Source organism: Prunus avium, chromosome 3, assembly GCF_965620075.1.
Source record: "Prunus avium chromosome 3, drPruAviu1.hap1.1, whole genome shotgun sequence".
NCBI lineage: Eukaryota > Viridiplantae > Streptophyta > Magnoliopsida > Rosales > Rosaceae > Prunus > Prunus avium.
In genome coordinates this window covers 35376532-35401704 of record NC_142286.1, presented here as the reverse complement: position 1 = coordinate 35401704, position 25173 = coordinate 35376532, and the positions used below count along the sequence as shown (strand labels likewise).

Here is a 25173-nt window from a genome sequence, read left to right as displayed (position 1 = left end):
GTGAGATCCGCATAGCCGATCACACCACAGAAAACGACGGCGTACTTTTCCTACATTTTCATCGAAAAGTCAACCTGTAAATTTCTCCCATTCATCACCATTTTCATTGGCTAATCACATCAGTCAAACAGTAAAACTTTTATATAAAAAAACCTTAATATATCACATGAAATACCCCAATAAACCAAATAAAATTTATAAAGATTTGGAAATCACAAATATTATAAACTTTTAAAATATGAAATTTTATTTTAAATTAAAAAAACACACACACAAAAAAAAAACTTCTTTTGGGATGAGTTTGGACTTTGCGGCCCAAAGCGAGGTCTTGAGCCCATGAGATGGGCTTCCCTGTCGTGATCAACAATGAACAAGCTTTTCCTTTCAGCCAACCACAAAAGCAGCTGCAAGAGCAAACTTTATGATCTTCTTCTAAGCTGAGTTGAAGTTTCAGATGATAGATTCAAGAAATGTTAATTTCATTGAAGATAAAAACTTCCAAGTCACAAGAACCAGATTAGTTTAGAAACCAACAATTAAACATACGGATTATGAGTAATATATGAGAATAGGACCCTCAAAGCTATCACAATACAGAGTAGGAGCCAAGAATTGAGGGCTTTTCCACTCCAATGCCTTTTTTTTTTGGGTCAGTACTCCAATGCCTTGTAAAAGCTATTTAGAACCAAAAAAGTTCAATTAGCAAAAGGGCATAATGTTTTAGCCTTGGTATTTGGATTGAACACCACCAAAATGTTCTTTTACCAATTAACCAAATTACGAAAGAAAAACCCCAAAGTTTTTAACATATCAAAGTTATTAGCAAGGCAAAACAATTGTTGTAGTTGTATTGGTAGATTTAAGAGTTGTGATTCATGTCTGGTTTGTTCAGACATGCGGCTTTTGTGCCGAAATTTCAATGGCCTTTTGTGGTTTGTATATGTATTAACCATGTGTGGTTATTATGCTTCCATATTTGCATTACCCCTATGTCTAATTTATGAATACAATTATCACTTTTTCTAACAAAAAAGTTATTTTTATTTATTTATCAAATAAGAATAACTTCATTCATCGCTATCATCAAACAAACGATAAAAGTTTGGAACATAAGGTGTTAATGTGGCCTCATTAAAACTTTGTCATCAAAAACCCCCAATGAAGGTAAATCCAATTAAGGATAAAGAGTACCACCGCACCTCAATAATGTACAGAAAATTGTTAGTTAATCTAAAAGTTTAATTCCTTACTAATTAACCATCAATAACCCCAACAATCAAACAACAAATGTGAATTTATCATTCATTAGGACTCTTTCATGGTTTCAGAATTATTAAACTATAATATCAGTTAGGTGCAAAAAAGTACGAAGGGTATTATAAGCAGAACAATAATTTTGCAAAAATGCCTATCTTATTGTCATTTCATATAATTAAGTTAATCCCTCCCGATCATAATCTCAACCACCACCCAATATTTTCACTTCATTTTAGTATGTGGGCCATAGCCCCACACAAAAGAAGGTATGTGGGCCAAAGCTCTAGTAAACTATAGTTTTCTTTTTTGAGAATTTTATAATAATATTTAGGAAGGAATGAAGATGGTGTTTAATGATAACAAATGTCACCACCAAGCACAATGTTCAGCGTTACATTCCAATCGCAATTAAACTATAAATTTTTTGTTCAACTCATTAATGAATTTAATCCATTCGGATTGGAATAGGGTGGGGACATCTTTGGATACCATCACTTGTTGCTTGTACATCGATCTTCTTGTGATTTGGACATTTAGCATTTGGCCAACGGGTCTAGTTCGATTGAAAAGTCAATAATTTACAGATCATTAGTCTCAAATTCGAATCCTCATAGCCGTATTATGTGAGAAAATTTCCTCTTTTAATATTGCTTACAAAAAAAATATATATATAAAAACACATTTGATTAAGATTAAATTATGTTTTTGTCCACAATGAAAGCAAAGTCTTCATTTACTTAATCACCCATTGCTGCTTCTCTCCGCCTGCCCTAGTCTCTCTCAAGCTGCCCACTTTCTGATGATCTCATCTCCCATTACCAAAAGTCATTACTTGAGCCTTTTAATTTCTGAGACTCAAGACTTGAGCTTTCTCTTGTTTCTGAATCTTCTCTGGGGCCTCTCCACCTGAGTAAGCATTCATACTCTGTTTCCTTTTTGTCTGGGCAGTTTTTTTCTCTCTCTCTCTCTCTCTCTCTCTGCCAAACTTCCTTGATTGAAGCTTATCAAACTTACACTTTAGTGGTTTGCTTTTGTTGCTTTCAATTCAATTTTGGTAAGTTAGATCTGGGTTAGGTTGGAGTTTAAAAGACGCTTTCCATTCATGGCCCTCTGAAAACTGAAATTTAACTCCTTTGCATTTAAATTCATCTTGACGTTTCATAACTCTGATCATTACTTGATAGATACCTCTCATTCCTTCACCTGGTCTCGTTCCTTTGCAACCAACGCATCTGTGTAAGCGTTCTTATTGTTTCTGTAAATAAATCATACATTTTTCACTTGCCTTGTTCGCCATCATAGCTCCTGAATGCTAAAGTTGTGAACTTGTTTCTGTTTTGCTTGACACCCATGTTTTGTGCTGAAAACTATTAACTCTCGGCTTAGATGTTATTTATATACTTGTTAAGAAGGCGTTTCTGGTTTGGTCATTAACCTCCTTGCTACTTAAAGCTCTGTAGTCTTTAGAAGATTGGTGGGTTTTGCTTTGATTCAGTTTCTGAGCTGATACAGAGGGTTTAGGTTTCTAAACCGAAATATTTGTTGGATAAGGAACCAGTAAATGAGTATGAGGAAGTATATGAATCCCCACTCAGCAAGGGTCTTTGGTGATAGGGTTTGGGTTATTCCATTCTTTGCTAGCTTGATCATATTCATTACCCTCTTTTTCTCGGGCATTTCTGGGCTGTTTACCTCCCCACATGGTGGAGAGCAGTTGCCATTTGACATTATCTCCTTCTCAAAATCAGATGACTCAAATGAGTATTTTGTTGAATCTGATTTGAAAAGATCATTGGAAACCAATGGGCGTTCTGAAATTGGGGCACCTAGATTAGCATATCTTATATCAGGTACAAAGGGTGATAGCCATAGGATGATGAGGACTTTAAGCGCGGTATATCACCCAAGAAATCAATATATCCTACATTTGGATCTTGAGGCTCCGCCTCGTGAAAGGTTGGAATTGGCAAGTTCAGTGAAGGTTGATCCTACTTTTAGTGAAGTGGAGAATGTGCGTGTTATGGCTCAATCCAATTTGGTGACGTATAAGGGCCCTACAATGATTGCTTGTACCTTACAAGCCATTTCTATTCTGTTAAAGGAGAGCTCAGAGTGGGACTGGTTTATAAACCTCAGTGCGTCAGATTATCCTCTCATGACACAAGATGGTTAGTACTAACCTTCCCTAATTGCTCATTGTTACTTTCATTGATATCATGGATGCTGTAATCATTACTACTATGCTTGTATGAATATTTGCTGCCCTTGATTTTTTAAAGAGAGATTTGATACATATTTTGCTATTGCTTTTGATTGAGCTTCTTTCCTCCCATATGGCCTGCCAAAACGTTGCTTGTCACGTTTGTCGTTTTAAGGACTTTGTGACAATTGCAAGGGCATTTTTTTGCAGCATGAATTTGTGTATTGTCCACTATGTCATTTCTAATTATGATGGATTTTCATCCATTTTAGTGTGGTAGCAGAGAATGTTTTGCTGATTCAATGTATACTTTTATCCCTTACCATGTCGTAATTGATAATAATAATAATTTTTTGTTGAATCTGTTTGCTTATGAACTTGGATAGTGAAAAGTACCTCATGAAGTGTTTCCGATGACATGCCCACCAATGTAGCCCCAAATTTTGCCTGCTAATATTCAATGTTGTGCTAATACCTGATGAATTGACACTTTATTCAAATATGTGATGAAGCCTATCCTCGTTGACTAATGGCATGCTATCTGCACACTGCTGTTCCTTTGTATGAAATAGTCTATCAAAGGTGTACCAGAATCCTATAAGTAACAAGGCATTTATAAAAGGGGTACAGTAGTTTTCAAAATATATTGCTTTGGAACATTGAGCTAGTGATGCCTGTCTATGTTTTGGCTTCATTGATGGGCATTTGTTTGGTCCTAGGAGTGACAACTGCTCTGTCCTGTTGATTTACCCTAAAGTCTCATGGCATTGTTATTTATGCTACTAGCAGAACCATATTTGTATTAAACTGTCTGCCTGTTTGATATAATCTAAATGTATGTCATGTGAGGAATATCAGTCTCATGTTACCTGATCTGTTTCCTAATTGTGCAGATTTGCTTCATGCTTTCTCCAATCTGTCTAGAAACCTCAACTTTATTGAACTTATGCAGATTACTGGATGGAAACTGTAAGTGAAATGTATTAAGCCCAATAAGAAACTATTCTATCTTTGTATTTTCTTATCATGATTATGCTATAATCTCTTGTTTTGCAGGAATCAAAGAGCAAAACCAATCATAATTGATCCAGGCCTGTACTTATCAAAAAAATCTGACCTTGCATGGACCACTCAGCGCCGATCACTTCCTACATCATTCAAGTTGTTTACAGGTAATTAAAACTGGTAATTTCTATCCCAATGTTGTTTCCTGGAAATGTTTTATTGCACCTTTGCTTGTTGAATGGTTATAAAAACTTACATAGCAGAAACATATTGAAAAATGTTGAAATGTGTTTATTTTCTTTTAGTTTGACGTGTGTTGTTCATGCAAATCAAACTGTATGCATATTGGGTAATTCAACTCTGAAACAATCTAGAAGGTTCAGCTAAAATGATTTATATTGTATATATATATATACACACACAAACCCTTTACGGTCCCCTAAGAATTTGTTTTCAACGATCCAAACCATCTATTTTTTAAGTCTACATTCATAGATCATCCTTGCAAAAAATTAGACAAATCGGAAACCGTTTTGACATCTAATTGTGTCCTACAAAATCAATGAACATGGTGCTTCAATAAAGTACTAAAATTTTAATAACTCAATTGAGTGGTCAAATGATATCAGATTCCAGTGATTTTTTGTAGAGATGATCTTTGAATGATTATCTAAAAAATAGACGGTTTGGATTAGTGAAATACAATGCGGAGTGAGCCCTACATGGGTGTCCCTCAAATAAGTCCTCAATGGAAGCTATGTTTTGTGTCCAGCTGAACTACTCCCTCAACCCCAAGAGAGGGAAAAATAGAATGAAGATAGACAAAGTTATATGTTAGAAAACCGTTTCTTCTGCAAAATGACATTAGCTTTACTGATTAAATATAGTAATTTATGACTTTGATTTTTCGTTTTTCGATTAGCAATGAATCTCTCTCTAAATTAGTTTTAACGCTAGTTTTTCATTTTTCCTTGTGTGCAGGTTCAGCTTGGGTAATGCTATCTCGATCGTTTCTTGAATATTGTATATGGGGCTGGGATAACCTACCACGTACCATCCTTATGTATTACACCAATTTTGTTTCTTCTCCAGAAGGCTATTTTCATACTGTTATTTGCAACAACGAGGAATTTCGCCATACTGCAGTAAGCCATGATCTCCACTACATTGCTTGGGATAGCCCTCCGAAGCAGCACCCCATCTCGTTGTCTATGAAGGACTTTGACAAAATGGTAAAGAGCAATGCTCCATTTGCTCGAAAATTTGCAAGGGATGACCCTGTCTTGGACAAAATTGATAAAGAACTTCTCGGTCGAAAAAGCCGGTTTGCGCCTGGGGCTTGGTGTATAGGCAACCCAGAAGGTGGGGCTGACCCATGCTCAGTGCGCGGTAATGATTCAGTGTTTAGGCCAGGCCCTGGTGCTGTGAGGTTCCAAGAGCTGCTTCAGACACTGTTGTCTGAAGATTTTCAGAAAAAGCAATGTACATGACAGAGCAGAAGTAAGAGTTGGAAAACCCAAGTGTACATTAATGTATCCATAGATTACAAGGCTGATGTAAAATGACACTGAGTTTTGTTTTAGATATATTAATAGAATATGCAAGCTCGCAACTTCCATTTGGCATCATGGTTCTTCATCCCTTTGTTCTCTTGGACCACATTGTCCAAACAAGTTCTTCTGATTAGTTTCTGTCTTCAGATGTTAGTTTCATATACTTTTCAATAATCATATCTGGTGAGTGATCAGTGAAGTAACCCTTCTCCACATCCAACCCTTCTTGAGCCGCTAGCATCTCAACATGGTTCTGAACTCTGTCCCCTCCAATCTGGTTGGGCTCTAAAAGCATGCAAGCTATCTCTGTGGAGTCCTCACCGTGAACAAGGCCCAGTGTTTGCACGGTTGGGAGTCCGCCCCCTCGGGCACTCACCATCCGTGCAATCCGTCGAGTGGCTGCGACATCTGTGGACAATATGGGTATGTTGTACAAGGCAACCCATGGACGTGCCCCGATCATCGAGATGCCTCTAGCGGGGCATATACTAGTTGGCCCTTCATCAGGCTTTTCATGGAGGATTTCTGGCATTGTCCATCCTGCCCATTGGCTGCCCATGAAATTGGGTCTGTAGTAGCCAAGCTCACGCCTGATGGTGTCAAGGGCCTTGCCTGTAGGGTGTGCTGCAGCATACAGATATACTGGCACTGCAATCAGTATGAAAGAAAGCTTATTAGTCAATAAAGAATGAAGGGTTACATTTCCTTGACTTAAGAGTTATTTTAAAAGCTTAGGATAGGACCAACCTTGGAACCTATTGCCAATGTCCACTGCCACTGCCTTGGCAAGCCAAGCAGCTTCATCCAGAGATGCCCTAGCCAACGGGTGGAAGACAATGTCGTCGACAACCCCTAACCGAGGGTGAGCCCCGGAGTGCTGCTCAAGGTTAATGGCTCCAAAGGCTGCCTCAGCCATGGCCATTACAGTTTGCTGCAAGGGGCTATATATGGCACTTCCTGTGCTATCATGCATAACATAGGACACAATAGTGTACCTGATCCTATTGTAAGCTCGGTCCTCAAACTTGTTAACAATGACAGACTCTGGATCGAGCCTGGCAGCACGTTCAATGGCGTCCAGAGCAGCGTGGTTGCGCGATTCAGATATGTAAAGCTTACAGCAGAGTAGCATGGACTGGTCTATGGTCTTCTTCTTCTTGTCCTGGTGTCAAAAACGACATCATCTTTATCAAAGTGTTCGAGTGAGACAATAAGAGGATAATGTACATAAAATTTACTTCATGTATGTGGCCGGTTAGAATGGCAGGAAACATTTTCAACTAATAGAACTAAAAACCCACCGTAGAGATCCAGTGGGCTTTTTACCATCTTGAAACATCATCTTAAACTCTGACTTTTCAAACTAATCACACTTTAATTATGCAGATCGTCTTCACGTGAATCACATCATATGTCATGAAGCTTCCACTTAGCAAACTGACGAATGTATGGCCGGTATTTTTGTTATTTATTCATTGTCATTATTAGTCTGTCTTCTTGTTGATCCTTTTTTTCTTTCCTCTCTCTCTTTCTCTCTCTCTCTCTCTCTCTCTCTCTCTCGGTAGCCCCCAAAACCAGAATCCAAATGCATGATGAACATTTCTAAGAAATCTTAATTTGTTTGATGAACATTATACTTAGAGTAAAGTAAGCTACTAAGTTATACTTGAAAAGAAGCTGCTGCATTATTGAAGAATGGGTTGGTTTCAATTAATTCATAAATCACACATATAATCGCCACAAACTTGATGAATGATTCTGCAGTTGAACTAGGCATGAGAAAAATAAACACAAGAAGAACTATATGAGCAGATAAAGAGACTAGATGATATTTTCTTCTGCTAAAACAGAGAAGAAGAAGAAGAAGCAGCAGCAAACTACAGAAGACGAGATGATCAATCTTTCAATTTTAATGACTTTAACAACTCCGTACCTTGCAAGCTGGGCTATGATCCATTTCTTCTCTCCAATGTTTAATCTTTGCAGCTAAAGTTAGTGTCTGTTTCACGAGACCTAACAGACAGGGAAGGCGCGTATATAAGAACAATGCTGTGAGTCAGCATTGAGGCAGCATCCGTGTAAGCATGCGCCCCCACAATTTGACAAGTAAAATTACCAAACCCTTTTGAAAGCATAAACCATATGGTGAATGTGACGTATTTTTTTAATCACCACCGTCCGTATGAATATCCATTATAATAACACCACATGATAAATTATCTCTCTCTTGCCACTCTTGCACATCAACACCTAACTATAAGTATACACGCTAGAAAGCCATGTGTAATTGTAAACAAAGCATCCCAAATGTTGTACTTATCTTAGGTATGGGCATCTTTTCTTGAAAGAAGTATAATGTAAGCGGAAAAACTTGCGTGAAATGAGGGTATCGGTCAATCACGGTATATTAAATGAAAAAATTATCACGTATGACATACCGTAATTGATCAGGATAGAAAAACAGTGCTATCACTGTTCCACACAAATGTTTCTCATCAAGTAAGAGTTCAACCCAGGCAACTTTTGTCCTCTTTCCGTGGTTGTTTCCTCTAAAGTAAAGAGTTCTTCAAACAATAAGCAGACTGTGTTAGCATTACAAATTGCAGTCTTGGTAAGTTTTGTTGTTTGCTTACAAAAGTTATTTAATGTTAAGATGAAACTGGAGCCCTAAACCAACACGCCATGCCATTAATATAAAGCTGCAGAATCAAATTTCTCATTGACTGTGGGAAACAATATGACTGGATGACAGATGTGTCATTTTGTCTCTGATCCCTTTTAGCACAAAGCCAGACCAATCAAATATTATTAGTGTGGATAAGAATTTGCCATGCTTTGTCGGGCGAGGCACTACTACTAAGCAGTAAGCACCAACTAGACCTCCATAATTATACTAAAAAAATACATGATTAAGAATAACAAACATATAGGATTTAAATAAATTCCAAGAAGAATGACTACAATAGGATTTAAATAATAAATTCCAAGAACAACGCCAAAGCTTCGAGTTAATTATAAATTGGGAAAGAAACTAATGTTTGGATAGTGTGTTGACAACGACAGATGGAGAAGCTTCAACCAGACAAGTTATGAAGTCTCATCACGGGTGCATTGGCCTTATCATATTGAAAGAAACTCTTTTGATTTTATTCATCAAAACTTGTCTCAGATAGTTTGTGCGATCCAACACATGCTGAAAGAGAGGCCTTAAATCTTGTTCGACTAGTATGAGCAACGGCTGTTTCTAGCCTCATAAAAAAAACAGCTGTTTCTAGATAAAACTAAATAAATTTGATCTTCTGCAAGACATTCCTAATATTGCAAAAAAAACATTTCTTTTAACGGAAATAACACTGTTTTGTTAGCCCACGTGTCATTACGTTATTGGACAGGATTATCTCATTGCATGAGAGTGTTTCTCCTAATATTGGGGTTATTATTATTATTATTATTTTAATAGCAATTTCATTGGGATTATTATGACTAAAAGTTTACACAAATCAAAGCCTCAGCGATTTCAAATATAATGCCAACAGAACCATCCAAATTTCATACATTGGACAATTCAAGAATCAGTAGCCTCACAAGGATACATGAAAGAACAAGTTTACATACAGCAACCTGACTGCAAGTAACTTTCAATTAATTTTTCCTGAGAAAAATCAGTGAAGTAGCCCTTCCCCACTCTCATCCCCTCTTCCTCTGAAAGCCTCTCAACTTCAAGCTGAACCCTATCTCCACCCACTTTCTCCGGTTCCAACAAATTGCAAGCTACCTCGATGACAGATTCACCGTGTGCAAGTGCCATGGCTTGGACTGAAGGAAGTCCACCTCCTCTGCCACTCACTCGTTTCGCAATTCTACGAACAGCAGCAATATCAGTAGAAAAAACTGGGACGTTATAGTTATCAACCCACCGGGTTGCTCCAATCACAATGACACCTTTTCCCTGAGTCACTTGAGGGGGTCCCTTGTCCGGCTTCAGTGCCAAGTATTCCAATTTTGGCCCCCCAACCCACTGTTCTCCACTAGAAGTTGGCTTGAAATAACCCAGCTCTCTTCTGATTGAATCAAGTGTCCTCCCCTCTTCATGGGCAGCTCCATAGAGAAAAGTAGGAACTGCAGGCTACATTTGAGATTATCAGCAATCCATGTAGAATATAAACTGATTTGCATCCATATAATTTGAATTTGAAGTTGACTGTTGCTAATAATCACATAACTTAACATAGCCAGATGATTTTCTACTTTCCAGTTAATCATCTTTAAAAGCATATTTGCTCAGCATTCTACTACTATCGACAATATAATGTGGTCTCACAGTAAAGGGAGCAAACCTTGAAGATTAGAGCCAACATCTGCCCCCAAAAAGTGTGCAACCCCAGCCACTTCGTCCAAAGAAGCACCAAGCAGGGGGTGAAAGCATATATGATCCACAACTCCGAGCCGGGGATGACTTCCACAATGCATCTCAAGGTCTATGGTTTCGAAAGCAGCCTTAACCATGGCAAGCACTGCCATCCTCAAGGGACAAGGATCCTCAGATGGCTTTGGAGCCAACTTGGAGACAAGAGTGTAACCAACTCTGTTGTAAGTCTCATCTTCAAACTTATTGACAATGGGTGCTTCTGAGAAAAGCTTAGCAGCTCGCTCAATGCCCTCCAGCGCAGCCCTGTTTCTGCTTTCAGAAATGTACACCTTGCAGCAACCAAGCATCGACTTCAACATTTTCTCTCCTCCCTGCTCATCAGTAGCTGCAGAAAAACCCCACCGATTACCACAATGAACAGACACCATCCAAAAACAGTGTGGCCATAGTTTCTCTCGGACCACAAAATCCTCTAACCTTAGCCACTACTTCAGCTAGCTACTAGTGGCTGGTGATAAAAGTATCTGAGCACAACCTAAATTTGCAATGAAGGATGCTTTGCAATAGTGTTTATAAATTTCATGCAATGGGAAGTTCAGGTTTATAAAAGCTATATCAAATTGTCAAAGAACCTTGTCTTGCAGTTAATTTACTGAGACTCAACATATAGAAAAACAATAGAGTTTATCAGATTATCATGAAGAACAAAACGTTCTTTAGTGTTCAATTTTCCAACTAATTAATTACACTATAATCATATCATAATTTCAGCAATACATATTAGGAAACTCTATGAGTAAAGAACAAATCTAGAACTAGACCAGGAGGAACACTCACAACCCAAAAAGCAATTGACCAACTCACGCTCCTCCCTTAACCAAAACATCAACTTGAGACTAACCCATTACAGTAAAATGACAAGAACGCAACTCAATACGACATCTGCTTAGCTTCAGAAGCAGCTCCCGGATACCCCTTATACTCCAATTTCACACCCATTGAAGCACAAACCGCCCTGAACTTCAACCTTAGAGCCTCCATTACATCTTGGACGCTCTCGTCCTCGGGTTCCATAACTGGGTATTTCTCAATCAACTCCTCCATCTGCTTCACACCCTTCTGGACCCGAAGCGAGAACCGGGTAGGGTCGACCCGGATTGCAGAGTTCCACACGTCCACGCAGCCCCGGTAGAAGCCGAGCTCCTCGCCCACCTCAAAGCCGTGCTTGAGGCCCACTTCCTTTGCCTCCTCTTTTCCGGCGACGAGGCCGTCTCCGTAGCCTTCATCGAAGCCTTCCTTATGTAGGTTCTCAACGAGATTCACAGCTGGCTCCAATATGTCCTCCATGTAGCACAACTATGCAGAACAATAAAAGCAAAAATAGGAAAGAGACCAAAGATATATCTACCTGCTGATCGCGTAAGTCTCCGAGACTGCAAGAGGGCGCTTGTGAATGGCGGTGGCCTGTAATTCGGCTGGAACAGATCGGAAACTAGTGTTTCGAATTCCAATCCGAAAATTTTCGAAATTCAATATAACTTCCAATTCCAATCCCAAAAAGCCATTATAAGAAAATAAACGGCGTAGACGAAGAAGCTATTGAAGACAATGAGGGATCCTTACGAAGTCATTTGGGCTACTGCGAAATGGGCTGGGATAAAAGTAATTGGGCTGCTGGCATATTAAACCTTTTTGTTTTTCAGTTTTTGTTGGAAATGTTATATAAACCTTATCATGAATGAGAGTTGCACAATTCACAATGAATGCACTTGTTTAATTTATGATATTTTTGTTGATGGAAATTTTATTTATTAAATCTTATTTCATCTTTAAAAAAAATTAAATTGTATGAATATTTTAAATAAAATAGTAGTATAGTAGATAGCAACATTACATATAATTATATGTATGTTTAATTGATATAGGGAGAGATAGTTTCTGTTTGATATAATTAAATGTATGTTTAATCTTGGTTTGTATTAATATAACTTGGGAAATTTTTTATGCTTTTTGTATACATATACATTATAACAAAAAAAAGTTACACATGTACATCTAAAACCAAATGAAAGTATTTCACGTGGTATTAGTTAATGACAAATTAATGAAAAAAAAATTTGTGATATGTATATTTGTTCATTCTTAAAAAATGTGTTAGTCTTGCTCTAGACAAGCACACATATACTCCTATCATGATTTATAGGTAACAAGCACATATATGCATTTTTTATTATATATTATAGTAAAAAATACATAATCTTAAAGTGATATGTACTCTTATACATATGCACATATATGTATATATAATAAACCTTTAGTGTATATAAGTATGTGTATAATTCTTATGTATACATGTATGTGTGTTTTATATATACCCATATATTATAACAAAAAATAGATACACATATATATAATACATAAGTATACATTAGGGGTGTCAATTTCCTATACGACCCGTTACACGACTCGAAATCCACACGAAAAAAACAAGACCCAAACCAGCACAATTAATAATTGGGTAATTTTTGAGTCAACTCATTATGACTCGTTTATTAAACAAGTGGATTTCAGGTCAACCTACCAACCTGCTAAAATACTTGGTTAACCCGTTTAATAAACGGGTTGTGTCAACCAGTGTAATACCTGCCAACCCACTAAAAAATACAGGGAAATGAAAACTTCAGCATCTGAGATCTTTAGTTTCCAAGTCAAAACTCTTTTTTTATTTGGCTAGACCTCGTTAGCAGCGGTAGTCTAAAGTATTCTAATATTCTAATTTATGAAAGTGAGAATTCAAACATTAATGCAAGAAACAGACAAACTGCCTAATTACTCTAATTGATTTTTTATGGCAATTGTTAATGTTGTCTAAACTATGCCAATCTCATCTTGATCCAAGGGCAATTTTCTATACACCACAATATGGGAATTTGAGGGACTAAAAAGCCCAAGTAATATCTCACTCACCAACCGAAAAATGAGGGACATTGTTGTAATTTTGAAAGAGAACATGGGAATGCTCAAAGAAATAAATAAAAAAATAAAAATGTGAAAAGGTAAAGAGGAGTTTCCAGAATCAGTGCTCTGGACACAGTTCCCATGCTTACTCACATTTGACTTCTTCCTTGTTAACTCCGCTCTTAGTGAGTTATTTCTTGTGAGAGAGACTGAGAGTAGTTGCAGGGTCCTTTTTGCATGACAAGCAACATGCTTATATGAATTAATTAACCTCTAATATTATCATTATTATTATGACTGACTGAGAGAGAGATCACTCTGAGAGAGACCCATTGAGAGAGAGAGAGAGAGAGAGAGAGATGGCTAAGGGGAATGGAAGCAGCAACAACAGCAGCAGAGGGAGGCCATATGGATTGATGTTGGTGATGGCATTTGGGGCAGCATTGCTTGGGGTGATGGTGCTTCACAAGCTCAGGGAGAGGCGCATCTTCAACCTCCTCCTCAAAGAGAAAGACACCGACCTCATTTCTCTTCACCACCTTCTACTGGTTCTCTCTCTCTCTCTCTCTCTCTCTCTCTCTCTCTCTCTCTCGCATGCAACTCACTTTGACAAAACTACAAATCAATCTCTTTCTCTTGGCACGCCACCTACTAATTAACCACATGCTGACATGCCCTCATCTCCCTTTTGAGTTTTTAGTTTTCTCCTTAAAGAAAATCACCCAGAAAATTATGGCTTGCAATCAGTGCCTGTTTTGAGCTGTTAATTGGTATGTATTCATGTTGCTGTTTCAATCGATATGCAGATCCAGAAGCCCTTCTAAAAGCACTTTCACTTTGTGTCCCCTCCCCTGTAGAAAAAAAAGTAAAAAATTGATGGCATATCGATGGACGAGTTACATAATATATTCTAAAGAGATACACCCGTTTTGACCAAAACACCTTACTTATTTAATCAGTGACCAATTATTTTATTTGGGATTTTCTTAATTTGGGGAGAAGAACTTCCATGCAATTTTGGCGGTATTCCAAACCAGTCACACACTGTAATGTAGGAAAGTTAAAACCCATGTGATTTGCTTGGGATATCGCTGCAATGACATCCGAGTGTTGGTACGTTTCTCTTAGGGGGCAAGAGGGGTGGATGATTAATTATGATTGATTATGAAGCGTATTATTAAACAAGATTAGCATATATGGCTAATGAGATTCTATTTAGTGATATTTTGCTATTTGTTTACCCTCACAGAAGGAGAGAGACTACGCCAAAGAGTTGAAAAGGAAGAACGAAGAGATGACAGCGAAGCTATACTCCACTAGAACCAAAAAGATGGAGCTTGACAGAAGAGTCTTGGAGTTTAAGTCCACCATTGATTCGCTTAAAGAGGAGCTACAAACCATGGAGACCGCACTTGAGGAGAAGCAGAGTGAAATCAAAATGCAGAGAGTTAACGTGGAGAATGAGAATCCTCAAGTGATGGAATTATTAGAAATCTTGAAGAAAAAGGAAGCTGAAGTTGAAGATTTGAAACACCGTCTTGAATACCCGGTTAAGTTATGGTCGGTGAGCACTGATGATCCATCAAATCCAGCTGTAAATCTAACCTTGTCTGAAAGTGTGGCAGGAAAAGGGAAAACAGAGGTGATTGACACTACAGAAGAGGCTGACCGATTGCAGGAATCAACCACCTCTAAAAAGGACATTGAGAAAGCAAGGCCAAGTGAAGGTGGAAGTGGGAATAAATCCATTCGTCCTAGACAGGGTGAGAACAGAACAGAAGTAGAAGATCAAATTGGAAATGGAGAGGGAGAAACTGATAGGAGAGAAATGATGAGCAAACAGTCGGAGAATTTCGCGAACCCTCAAGACGGGAATATCAAACAAGGCGACACCGAAGAGGAGGGCCAAGGAAAGAAAGGTGAGAATTTCAAAGATGGTGAGGAAAGTAATCTGGCAAATGCAGTTGAGGCAATTAGTGAGACTAATGGAAAAGATGATGGAAATATTGAAAACTCTGAACTCAATGAGAGTCAGAAACTTCATGCGACTCCTAAAGGTGGGATGAAGTTGGAAATGCAAGACAACTCTGACAACAGTGGAAGGTCTAGAAGAGTGAGAGGGAAGCATGGCTTTATTAGTGGCGATAGACGTAAGAAATGGAGATTAATTGCTAAGCACAGGAGGTTGGAGAACAGGGGAAATTTTAAAACCAATGGAGTGGGAAGTGTAGGAAGTGTGAGAAGTACAAGATTCATCAAAGATGATCAGAATGGGTCCATGGACAGTGGAGACTTAGAGGAAGCAGCTTCAAACAAGAGACTTAAAGGTGATAGCAAACAGAGACTTGAAGTTGGAAAATCAGAAGACCATGAAGCCATTAACATGCAACAACAGAACCTAAACAACAGGTATATCAAGAAACCAGAAAATAGCGCTGAACAAACGAACTCTGCAGATACACAGGACTTGCCAGCGGATTTGGAAGTTGGAGATGCAGAGGAACAAGAAAAAGATATGACTGATGATAATCTCTTTGATGAATTATCTGGTTCCAATTTGGAAGAAGATAAAGATGAGTACAGGGAGGAAGTAGATGAGTCTGAATTTTAGCAGATTTAACAACTTCTTAAGACTTCTGTTTGATTAGGAAAGTCTTAGATATCCGCTTTTATTGCTAGTTATGTTTGGTTAGCATGTTTAAGCCAGAGTGAAACTGAAATCTGGTGTATTTATTCTACAAACCCGGAATTTAGCAATTAACATCACTGAATAGCCAAGAGAGTGATTCATTTGGTTTAAGAATTCTCCAGAAAACAAAACTGCAGACAAAAAAAACAACTTTGCGCTATTAAAGAGTTTAATATTAAAAAAATTCCCAGAAATTGAAGAATCGCTTCGATACGAGTTGCAGACTTGCTTTACCAAAAAGGCAGATATAAAGAAATTGGAGTATAAAATGTTCTTGTGTTTGAGTGGCTTTTTTAATTTGCTGAAAATGACTATTTATTTGCTAATAAATTTCTATTGAATCCAACAATAAGAGGAGGGTCTGATTGGGTTACTTCTCTAGAGCCTAATTAACTGCCCTTTAAAGCCATCAAAAGGATTTGAACTAGGAAGGAGAAAGTCATTATTTTATTGACACATGAAAGGTTAATGCATCGAATGACAAAAGTAACTACAAAAAAGACATAATTGGACAGGGCATAAACTCCCAACAAAGCCATTAACCTCAATATTTTTTCAATGTATCAATCTCCATAGACTGATCAAAAATCAGTTGCTGACAAAGAAAATGAAATTTGAAGACATTATATCCAAGCAAACTCGTTATTTCGAAGAAGTTCTGGGAATATCTAAAACTCCAAACCTCAGTGCGATGCTTCCGCCAGTTGCTGAAACAAAACAAGAATTGGTCAGCAAAAGCTAAAAATACATCACAAAACAACACAATAGTTTACATCGGTGACTCCATACTGGAATGCAAAACTACACTCCCAGCTATGTTTACCTGATTCAATCAAAATTAGTTTTTTTTTCTCCCTGATCGTAGAGTTACTAGGATTGTCCAACCAATAAACACAGTAGAAAAGGCACACTGCATTGCATGGTTCACACAGAAGTACTCTACAAGACCCTGACCCAGCGTAAATTCCCCTAACTTGATCCATAGCTAGCTCTATGTGGGGCATTAATAGCAATTAGCAATGCAACACCCTGTAATAATGTGATCCAAATGCCATATGTGAACAACTTGAATATTGCAAACAAGAGTGTCATCTTGCAAATTTTCTTAGAGGTGAACCACTAACTATAGAATACCAAGCCATCTATATCATAACACCAAAAACATACAATATAAAGCAGGGAATGTGACGACGGGACAAAAGGAGAACAACCATTTATTGTAAGAGTATAAAGTGAGAGACGCAACATGAGTTCTCTAGTTATGTTTTTGGCATCCTACTTATTTTTAAGCATGCACAGATTTAACAAAACCTATATGCTGGAAACAATGTAAAACTACAACATCTCACTAGATTGGGACAGGGAACAGCCACATAAAGGCATATCTGATTGATAACACAAAATTATGACACGCATCCTTCTGCATCGAAAACAGTGCTTATTAAAAAAAAAACACAGCAATGTTGCTTTGCATATCTGATGCCTAAGTCCACAATCAACCATAACATATCCTAATACTTATGGGTTAAAGAAATCTGAAGTACCTCTTCCTTCTTGCCTTTGCCTCCAGTGAAGAACTTGTAAGACCCAAAGATGAGTAGACCCCAGCCAGATAAAGAGACAATTACAAACTGCAAAAGTACAGATTCCAGTCAAGAAAACAACTTTACGTGCCCAGTAATTTCTATTATACCAACGGTTCAACGAGGTAATGTGTAAAACCACTTTTCCATAGCTAACAGTCCCTTTTTAGCACGTCTTTTCAGATGAGAATCATAACTCAGCACCCATAAAAATGTTAACATTGCTTATTCTACATCTTAAGCCATAAAGATTTTTCCTTGACGAATGTCAATTTCAAACAAATGGATATAATGAAAACCTAAAAAAAGCATCAAAATCATCACAACTCATTAAAATTCAACAAGAAACTAATTTCATGAAAACGAATACCACGACCATAAATTTATATATATATATATATATATATACAATGAAATTTAAGATAAAAGGAAAACGAAGCACAGAGAGAGAGAGGGACTGACATGCTCTTCCTTCCATTTAGATGGGCTCAATGGGTCTTGCCAGACGTTAATCCTTGGGGGTCCATGATGATCTGCAAGTTCAAATTTTTTTGTTGAAATAAAATCAGCTCAAAACTCTAGATCGGGAATCAAGTAATGGAAAAACACAAGATTGAATCTACGGTTTACCCGCAGCGCCGGCAAGGCCACGCCTTTGGATTAGATTCGAGGCTTGAGACGAGGTTCTAGCCGAAGAGATTCGACTTGAAGTTGCGAATTGACGAACTGCAGCCGCCGCTAAAGTAGCCATGGCTTTGAGCTTCAGAGATGAGAGGTAGACGAAGAGGAGAGCGAGACACAGAAAAACGAGGAAATGCTTGCTTATGAGTTATGCATCATATGACTACAAGTAGGGAACAAACGTCGTCGTTTGTGCAAATTACTAATGGAGGGTTGGGTACTTTACTTGGGTTAGTTTCTGAAGTTCAGCCCAAAAGGCTTGTAAGCCCAAAACGGGAGAAATTCTCTGGTCTGGACGAATCACCTCACCCGTCCGGCCGCAGATGCACACAACACAAGGGAGCCCCTGCTTTGGGGTCTCATACCAATGAGAGGTCTCATTATTTGTGTTGTGGGCCGAACGAATGAGGTGATCCGTCGTCGAATAAAAGAATTACTCCTAAAATTAACCGATTAGGCCCATCCATTGTTCTTGAGAACATGTGCAAGACTTGAAAATCTAGTGGAATAATGTTATGTTCGTTACTGAGAATGTACCATGCGTAATCGAAAATATTTCCTTGAATTTCTTTTACTCTGATATGAGCCTAGCACACGAGGAAATCCATTCATCTACTTGTATATAAATCATGTTTGTATGAGCTTTCAGGTTTTCGCGTTGCGTTTGAAACAATAGCTTCTCATAAACACAAGTACTTGTTACTTTGCATTGATTCAAAGTGAACTTCAGCGATACAGTGGAATTATATTTCATACCATGTAAATCTAGTAAAGTAAAAACGTAGAGAGAATACAAATCTGCTTGCATGAACATTCCAGCTTCTATGTGCCATAGAAAGATTATATAAGAAAAAAAGGAATTAAAATATGGAGCAAGCTTGTCCAATGTATTGGAAAACAAACAACTCAATCAATTTCTTGTCACTCCAGAAGGCAATTGCATCTTTTGTTAACTCTTGAAGTGAAGATAAACAGGTAAAAGAAGAATGATAACAACACAGGTGCCAATAACTATGGCAATGCAAGCCCACTTCCTGTTATTCTTCTGATAGTCCTTAGCTACCTCAAGCTGCACATTTCCTTGCCTGACGAATGAATTGGCACGTGCCACATGGCTCTCTATGTCATTCAGCTGCTGCCCTTGTGCATCCACCAGTTGCCCCATGTCTAGGAACACTTGGTGGAGCTCAACGAGGCTCTTCTCCATCTCCTTCACGGCATCATGCCGCTCTTGGATCTCTTGAACAGTGTCCAAAACTTGGCCACGACCCTGCTCCTCAATTGCCTTCTGAAGCAATGTCTCACTCGCTCCACTCGATATCAAATTCTCAATCATTTCTTCATTGGCCTTCTCACCTGTTATTGTGAAGTACCTCCCTTGAACCGTCTCTTTGTATTCGGATCCCATTTTGGCTCTGAGGCCTTGAAAGTCATCCATCATGTCCTTGAGCTTCTTTGCTAAGCCATTAAGTACTGAAGTTCTCGTTCGATCAGAAGATGACCCTGCTCCACAGCCGGGAAGTTTACGCTGTTCGGCATTGGAGAGTTCAAGTGTTTCCAGCTTCCCCTTGATGATTTTAACCAGCTTCAATACCTGCTCAACATCAGAATCCATCCTGGCGCGAAGCTCTTTCATGGATTTGGCATCGTGGATGAGTTTGTTCTCCTCATTGGCTTCCTGTAACCGCTTGTAAAGCTGCACTACAGCTCTCATGTCATGTTTGACATTCTCTATCTCCTTAAAGAAACCATCAAGATTAACAGTCTCTTTCCAGGCCTCGCCACCTGCCTGCATATCATCAATGTAGACTTGGTGTTCGAGGTCCTTGTATCTTTTGAACGAATCGCTCAAAAACAGATCGTTCATCTTGGCAGCTTATCTTGATCAGCTTTGCTGTTTGGTAGGAGGAGAAACTTGTTTGAGGTACGGACTGGTGAGAGGGTCATAGCATTTTCCACTTTTCTGAGGACCAACATTATAGGAGAAAGAGGAATTCATGGTTGCCCATGAACTGCCACATGGCTGCTTCTCCTTCTTGGTACACCCTTTGAATTGGGTTTGACTTTGTCATTGATTTTCATCTCAACGATCATGATTGCAAATTCAAACAGTAATCTAAATGAAAGTTGACTTACGTTCCAATAGATCTGGCCTCACTCTGTCAAACATAAGTACGTGTTGACCAAATTGATTAAATAAAAGAAACATGAAGAGCACTAAACATTTGTAGTGCTGCCCCTGTAGATTTGTGGCTTGGCAAGTGAAATACAATAATTTAAAACATGGCATTGCAGATTTACAATGCAGGGCTGATTAAATTACTCATATGTCATGGAAACATATTATATGGAAAGTTAGAAGCAAGCCGAAGTGAATATGCTGCAACTACATGCCTACAAGTGCACATGGTGATGAAAGCAGAATCAGATAAGAGCCAATTTATATATATGATCATAAAAAATGATATTACAAAAAAAGGAATGTGTTCATCAGCTAATGATCAAAATTTTCTTGCTCATTTACAGAAGCTTGTACTCACATATACACTACAATGGTACGTTTCACGAATCATCTCCCGGGTCATGATTTCTAGACAATATGATGATGTCACTTAGCCCCGTGCTATATAATGTTGAGATAGATAGATCATGACATTATATCTTCTTGTTTTAGTTGTTGCTGCTTAATTTTCTCCTGTTTCCATAATTCCAATTGAATAATACTACACTTCAAACTCCTCTCCTGACTCTGTCCGCACAAAATAAAAAGAAATAGGTCACTTCTGAGAAGTTTTGAGCCACTTGTATATGACATTAAGCATTAGTAGATCGAATTTTAAACATGTATCGTTCTTGATTTGGAAAAGAATAGTGTTCTTTTATTACCTCAAGTGTCGATATGGTCTTGGAAAGCACAAGACACTCCTCTAAAAGCAATTTTTCTTGTGCAACCACCTTTGCTAATTCAGACAGTAAAGGAACAGTCTGCTCAGCCTGTTCAAGAATCGGGTTCAATGTGAGTCCGCATTGCACAAATTTCAGGTTACAAGGTAGTAGTATATAAGCTTACAAACCACTGAAGTAAAGACCTCTTGTGTATGATGGGACCTAAGCCTTTATTAAGGATCTCAAAATGCTTTATTCTAAACAGATTTCCTCTTAGCTTAATAGATTTCCTCTTAGTAGGAAGAACAACTGTAAGTAGAAGTTCCTATTAAATAGGACTTCCTTTAAGTCTTATTTGGGAGTATGGTAGTGTTGGGGAGTATAGTACCAGAGGTGAGAAAGTAGCTAGCAACAACTTCATGGAAGCTGTGAGATCGGAAGCATGTCGAAGAGCAACAGCAGCCAATTGAGTATCCACCTGCAGAATGCTTGGCTTTGTTAGAAAAACAAATCTCTTTCGCCGAAACCAAAACCTTACAATCAGTTTCCTTTGGCCTACCTCTGCACCCTCAATAAGGGGTACTCTGCAGACAACAGAATGTAAGCACTCTTTCATCATGGAAAATGCTGCCATGTGTTGCCATTCCATATCTCCCCAAGACTCCAATGGCTTAAGCTACACAAATTACAAACACATCAGTCACATTTTAACACAGTCTGTTTGAATCAATCCGAACATCTGCACACCATCAATCTTGTAACAAAATATTTATTGATTGTTGTTTGCTACTGACTTGAGATCGGAGTATAGAATTCAGCTTCAGGTCAAGCTTTTCTTTCTCTAGCTTCAATTTCTTCTGTAGCACGGAATGTCGCAACTTTATAAGATTATCCCAAGCATATATAACATTGGACTGCAAAAATCATTGAAAAACAAACAGTTCCCAGTTATGAACTGAACTTGGTAACCTCATAATCTCATGAGAATAAAATAAAAAAATTTTGTTCCCACAAAGTAGAACTAGAATCAGAGATAACCTGTGCTTGATTAGCTATCTTCTCATCCACAACATAAGCTCTAGCATTGGCATATCGCCACTGCATCAATCTGTTATGAAGCAACCGAAGTTGATGACCCATCTCCGTCATACTTGACGCCGAAGAAACCGAATTAGACCTTACCAGCACTGAGCTAGACGAAGAAGATTTCTTACTCTTGAACAAGTCCAACCCCAAGTTGAGTAACTTCTCCACCCCCTTGGTTTTTGAGGGACTAGTAGGAGGCTTCAAGCTCGAAAACGACATCGGTACGCCCATGTTCTCGACAGACATCGTCGGCGACCCTGTTCTTCCCGGCGACAATGCCCATTGTGTCGTCGCCCCCGTCAGCGAATGAGCTCTCCTGAACACATTTTTAATGGTGAATTTGTTCAACTTCGGAGACTTATCTCCTGATATCGGATTTGGGAGAGTAGAATCCGATGTCCCTCTTCGATGCCTTAAAGGTACCTCATTCATGTACTTTGAAGAAACCCCCATGCCCAATTTTCTCGAACTCGAACCCGCATTTGGAGACCCAACAGTCTGGCCTGAACAACCATCGCTGCACTCCGATCCCGAATCAAGAGTATCGGAAAAACCATCCGAAATTCGCCGAGACGATTTCTGATACAGAGCATTTTCGTCCACTGAAAATCTCCTAGGAACAACCACATTCGAATTACTCGAAAACTTACTCGAAGACGAAGAAGAAGGGGAAGTAGATTTTCCCGGAAATTTGAAGTTTCTCGGGTATCTCATCGACCCACCAATGATGGGTTTGTGATTTTCCTTGGCGCTTTCTCTCTCTTTCTCTTTTCCATTCTCGAACAAACCCACTTCTCTGCGGCTTCTCTGCCTATCAAAGTTTGAATTTTTACTCTCGATATGATCTTTGAGCCTGTCCTTTCCAAGGTGATCGGCTAGAGTGTCGAGCTTCTTGTTTGATGATGAAGTTGAAGAGGGCCATAGTCCTCGGATGGGGCCCAAGTCATCGAGCTGGGTTTTGGGTTTTCGGGTTTCGTTGAAAGGCGAACCAGATTTGCGCCGGACTGGCGAGATGGCTTGGTTTGGAGATGGGAGGTTAGTGGTGGTTTCGAGCGAAGTGGCTGAAGTTGGTGATGACATAAACCGCGAGCTTACTTCGCGGGATTTGGGTCTTCTGGGTTTGTGAGATTGCTCTGTGACAACTTGATTGTTGTCATTCTTCTTCATGATTTGTGAGAGAGGGAGGGAGAGGGAGAGAGAAATGTTTGATTACTGGTGCGAAAAGAGTATGTGAGGATTTGAAGAATTGATATCTGCGTTTCTTTGGAAACAGATGGGATGATACAAAAAACAAACCACCACACTTGAAATGGCGGCAAATTAGATCCTACGCCGGCATGTGAGGGGGGGTTTTGTGGGATTTTGGAGGTGAAATCACTATAATGCCCTTGTGTTGACTAACTTAGCAATAAGTGGTATATAGACGAAAATAGTTGTATTAATTGTTTTTCAAAATAATGACTTCTTTTTTTCATAAATACCAATAACATAGCAAGATAGAAGATTCGAACACAAAATATTGGTTGCAGAAGTAACACTGTTACTTCTCTTAACCAATCCTTTAGTAAAATAACGAATCCTGAAATCAATTCCGATGTATATAATCACTGCAAATTTATAAATATAAGCTTAATAAAAATCTTAACGATGTACCATATTTACTAACCGAATACATAGTAGAACTTGTTAATGGTATTAATGCTATATATGTGCTAATCATACAAGTAACTTTGTTTGGAAATGAATGTTAGTTTTCGGTGGTAAAAGACTCAAAAGGGTAGTAGTAGTGATTGGATGGGAGTGAAGCAAGAGACGTTAGGAAGTAGGAGACAAATGGAATAAAGAATCACACTTGGGACTCCGAGACTCAGTACAAAGTAATTCAATTAAGCCGGCAGTTAAGGGTTAACGAAGGATTTGGTTGGATTGGCATCTGCCATTTGTCAAATAAATAATGTGTTTTTGTTGTTAATTTGTGATTAAGCATGAGCGTGCGTGTCTATGCAAGCTTCTTCCAATTTGAAACTTTGAACCCAATCAATCAAAATCCTGTTTTATCTTTTGTTGATTCAACTCAAAATTTGAAGTGGCAAACTAATCTCATATCAAAGAAATAGTCAACTGCCAATTCAATATTTTGAGGAAGGTAAAGGCACAAAGAGAAGAACGTTCTTTTAAATGAATTTATAAATAACCTTTTATTTTTATTATTTTCAAAGAATATTGAGTGTAATAAAAGGGTGTCTTTAAACGATCTCGTCCCTTCTTTTTTCTTGCACAGAATATAAATAATAATAATATAAAGAAACATTGAAGTGATTAGAGAACACAAGAAAAAAAAAATTCTGGTAATATATTTTCATGTAACGAAAGAGTAATGCGTCAGGGAGAATATGGTGATGGTAAAAGTGATTGTGAAACACTGAAGTCAACGTTCACAATCTCTTTTATTTTAAAATAAAAAATTAAGGAAAGGAGCGCGCCGTTGCCGGGGATCGAACCCGGGTCACCCGGGTGACAGGCGGGAATACTTACCACTATACTACAACGACGTTGTTGTTCATAGCTTTAAGCTTCATCGTATTTAATAAATTCAGAGCAGAAGTAGTACAAGAAGATACAGAGCTATTGTATTCGTTTTAACACTATTTTCTCTATCATTATGTCGATTTAGCTTTACCTTATAACTGTGATTTCTCTCTATCAAATTTCTTTTTCTTTTTCTTTTTCTTTATGGGAATCTATCAGATCAAAAATCGACTTTACATTTTCTTTCTCATTCCTGATTGTTACCGGTTGCATCGTTGCGGTTGAATCTTGAAACAAGCATATGTTGTCAGCAGGTGATGAAAGGAAGTAAGCCAAGCACAAATCTTAAGAGTACATGACAATGGTGAATTTGATTA

At 38.3% G+C, this 25173-nt stretch overlaps 7 protein-coding genes, 1 non-coding gene and 1 pseudogene across 10 annotated transcripts; 2 read left to right on the top strand and 7 right to left on the bottom strand.

Annotated features, from left to right (window-relative positions):
* The first annotated feature begins 1982 nt into the window (after positions 1–1982).
* LOC110772249 (beta-glucuronosyltransferase GlcAT14A-like) lies at positions 1983–6087 on the top strand. Its single transcript, XM_021976679.2, has 5 exons — positions 1983–2167; positions 2442–3425; positions 4351–4426; positions 4514–4629; positions 5444–6087. The coding sequence occupies exons 2-5, from the start codon at positions 2819–2821 to the stop codon at positions 5950–5952; spliced, it is 1308 nt and encodes a 435-aa protein (XP_021832371.2). The 5' UTR covers positions 1983–2167; positions 2442–2818; the 3' UTR covers positions 5953–6087.
* On the bottom strand, positions 5928–8105 carry LOC110772250 (formiminotransferase cyclodeaminase-like protein). Its single transcript, XM_021976680.2, has 3 exons — positions 7949–8105; positions 6763–7177; positions 5928–6663 (listed from the first exon to the last, which is right to left on the bottom strand). The coding sequence occupies exons 1-3, from the start codon at positions 7970–7972 to the stop codon at positions 6146–6148; spliced, it is 957 nt and encodes a 318-aa protein (XP_021832372.1). The 5' UTR covers positions 7973–8105; the 3' UTR covers positions 5928–6145.
* A 1434-nt stretch (positions 8106–9539) lies between these two features.
* Positions 9540–11426, bottom strand: LOC148296039 (formiminotransferase cyclodeaminase-like protein). 2 transcript variants are annotated; one of them, XM_088251248.1, is made up of 3 exons: positions 11286–11426; positions 10353–10769; positions 9540–10134 (listed from the first exon to the last, which is right to left on the bottom strand). In XM_088251248.1, the coding sequence occupies exons 1-3, from the start codon at positions 11287–11289 to the stop codon at positions 9623–9625; spliced, it is 933 nt and encodes a 310-aa protein (XP_088107374.1). In that variant the 5' UTR covers positions 11290–11426; the 3' UTR covers positions 9540–9622. The 2 variants fall into 2 exon arrangements, with proteins under 2 accessions (XP_088107374.1, XP_088107375.1); XM_088251249.1 differs by having other exon boundaries at positions 11216–11289.
* LOC110772227 (uncharacterized) lies at positions 11315–11793 on the bottom strand. The gene has a single exon (XM_088251250.1). It carries the CDS (start codon positions 11729–11731, stop codon positions 11315–11317), a length of 417 nt encoding a protein of 138 aa, XP_088107376.1. The 5' UTR covers positions 11732–11793.
* Positions 11794–13483: 1690 nt separating this feature from the next.
* Positions 13484–16145, top strand: LOC110772251 (uncharacterized). Its single transcript, XM_021976681.2, has 2 exons — positions 13484–13890; positions 14592–16145. The coding sequence occupies exons 1-2, from the start codon at positions 13702–13704 to the stop codon at positions 15951–15953; spliced, it is 1551 nt and encodes a 516-aa protein (XP_021832373.2). The 5' UTR covers positions 13484–13701; the 3' UTR covers positions 15954–16145.
* A 311-nt stretch (positions 16146–16456) lies between these two features.
* LOC110772266 (uncharacterized) lies at positions 16457–18439 on the bottom strand. 2 transcript variants are annotated; one of them, XM_021976697.2, is made up of 4 exons: positions 18245–18433; positions 18077–18147; positions 17576–17662; positions 16457–16738 (listed from the first exon to the last, which is right to left on the bottom strand). In XM_021976697.2, the coding sequence occupies exons 1-4, from the start codon at positions 18363–18365 to the stop codon at positions 16715–16717; spliced, it is 303 nt and encodes a 100-aa protein (XP_021832389.1). In that variant the 5' UTR covers positions 18366–18433; the 3' UTR covers positions 16457–16714. The 2 variants fall into 2 exon arrangements, with proteins under 2 accessions (XP_021832389.1, XP_088106018.1); XM_088249892.1 differs by lacking the exon at positions 16457–16738 and adding an exon at positions 16880–17060 and having other exon boundaries at positions 18245–18439.
* A 660-nt stretch (positions 18440–19099) lies between these two features.
* LOC110772267 (syntaxin-124 pseudogene) lies at positions 19100–20610 on the bottom strand (annotated as a pseudogene).
* A 169-nt stretch (positions 20611–20779) lies between these two features.
* On the bottom strand, positions 20780–23582 carry QWRF3 (QWRF motif protein (DUF566)). Its single transcript, XM_021976686.2, has 6 exons — positions 22220–23582; positions 21976–22095; positions 21741–21857; positions 21570–21659; positions 21182–21289; positions 20780–21044 (listed from the first exon to the last, which is right to left on the bottom strand). The coding sequence occupies exons 1-6, from the start codon at positions 23432–23434 to the stop codon at positions 20943–20945; spliced, it is 1752 nt and encodes a 583-aa protein (XP_021832378.1). The 5' UTR covers positions 23435–23582; the 3' UTR covers positions 20780–20942.
* A 1165-nt stretch (positions 23583–24747) lies between these two features.
* TRNAD-GUC (transfer RNA aspartic acid (anticodon GUC)) lies at positions 24748–24819 on the bottom strand. Its single transcript has one exon. It is a non-coding gene; the product is annotated as a tRNA-Asp (tRNA).
* Positions 24820–25173: the final 354 nt, after the last annotated feature.

What these genes read in the sequence shown, in the direction of transcription:
- LOC110772249 (XM_021976679.2), top strand. Translation starts at nt 2,819, where the DNA reads ATGAGTATGAGGAAGTATATGAATCCCCACTCAGCAAGGGTCTTTGGT. An exon ending in TCCTCTCATGACACAAGATG is followed by an intron (nt 3,426 to 4,350) that starts GTTAGTACTAAC and finishes CTAATTGTGCAG; the next exon opens with ATTTGCTTCATGCTTTCTCC. An exon ending in CAGATTACTGGATGGAAACT is followed by an intron (nt 4,427 to 4,513) that starts GTAAGTGAAATG and finishes CTTGTTTTGCAG; the next exon opens with GAATCAAAGAGCAAAACCAA.
- LOC110772250 (XM_021976680.2), bottom strand. Translation starts at nt 7,972, where the DNA reads ATGGATCATAGCCCAGCTTGCAAG. An exon ending in ATCATAGCCCAGCTTGCAAG is followed by an intron (nt 7,178 to 7,948) that starts GTACGGAGTTGT and finishes TTTTGACACCAG; the next exon opens with GACAAGAAGAAGAAGACCAT. An exon ending in CATTGGCAATAGGTTCCAAG is followed by an intron (nt 6,664 to 6,762) that starts GTTGGTCCTATC and finishes TACTGATTGCAG; the next exon opens with TGCCAGTATATCTGTATGCT.
- LOC148296039 (XM_088251249.1), bottom strand. Translation starts at nt 11,270, where the DNA reads ATGTTTTGGTTAAGGGAGGAGCGTGAGTTGGTCAATTGCTTTTTGGGT. An exon ending in TTGCTTTTTGGGTTGTGAGT is followed by an intron (nt 10,770 to 11,215) that starts GTTCCTCCTGGT and finishes GTTTTTCTGCAG; the next exon opens with CTACTGATGAGCAGGGAGGA. An exon ending in TGTTGGCTCTAATCTTCAAG is followed by an intron (nt 10,135 to 10,352) that starts GTTTGCTCCCTT and finishes TGTAGCCTGCAG; the next exon opens with TTCCTACTTTTCTCTATGGA.
- LOC110772227 (XM_088251250.1), bottom strand. Translation starts at nt 11,731, where the DNA reads ATGGAGGACATATTGGAGCCAGCTGTGAATCTCGTTGAGAACCTACAT.
- LOC110772251 (XM_021976681.2), top strand. Translation starts at nt 13,702, where the DNA reads ATGGCTAAGGGGAATGGAAGCAGCAACAACAGCAGCAGAGGGAGGCCA. An exon ending in CTCTTCACCACCTTCTACTG is followed by an intron (nt 13,891 to 14,591) that starts GTTCTCTCTCTC and finishes TTACCCTCACAG; the next exon opens with AAGGAGAGAGACTACGCCAA.
- LOC110772266 (XM_088249892.1), bottom strand. Translation starts at nt 18,365, where the DNA reads ATGGCTACTTTAGCGGCGGCTGCAGTTCGTCAATTCGCAACTTCAAGT. An exon ending in CTAAATGGAAGGAAGAGCAT is followed by an intron (nt 17,663 to 18,076) that starts GTCAGTCCCTCT and finishes GTACTTTTGCAG; the next exon opens with TTTGTAATTGTCTCTTTATC. An exon ending in GCAAAGGCAAGAAGGAAGAG is followed by an intron (nt 17,061 to 17,575) that starts GTACTTCAGATT and finishes ACATTATTACAG; the next exon opens with GGTGTTGCATTGCTAATTGC.
- QWRF3 (XM_021976686.2), bottom strand. Translation starts at nt 23,434, where the DNA reads ATGAAGAAGAATGACAACAATCAAGTTGTCACAGAGCAATCTCACAAA. An exon ending in AGATAGCTAATCAAGCACAG is followed by an intron (nt 22,096 to 22,219) that starts GTTATCTCTGAT and finishes TGATTTTTGCAG; the next exon opens with TCCAATGTTATATATGCTTG. An exon ending in TAGCTACTTTCTCACCTCTG is followed by an intron (nt 21,290 to 21,569) that starts GTACTATACTCC and finishes ATTCTTGAACAG; the next exon opens with GCTGAGCAGACTGTTCCTTT.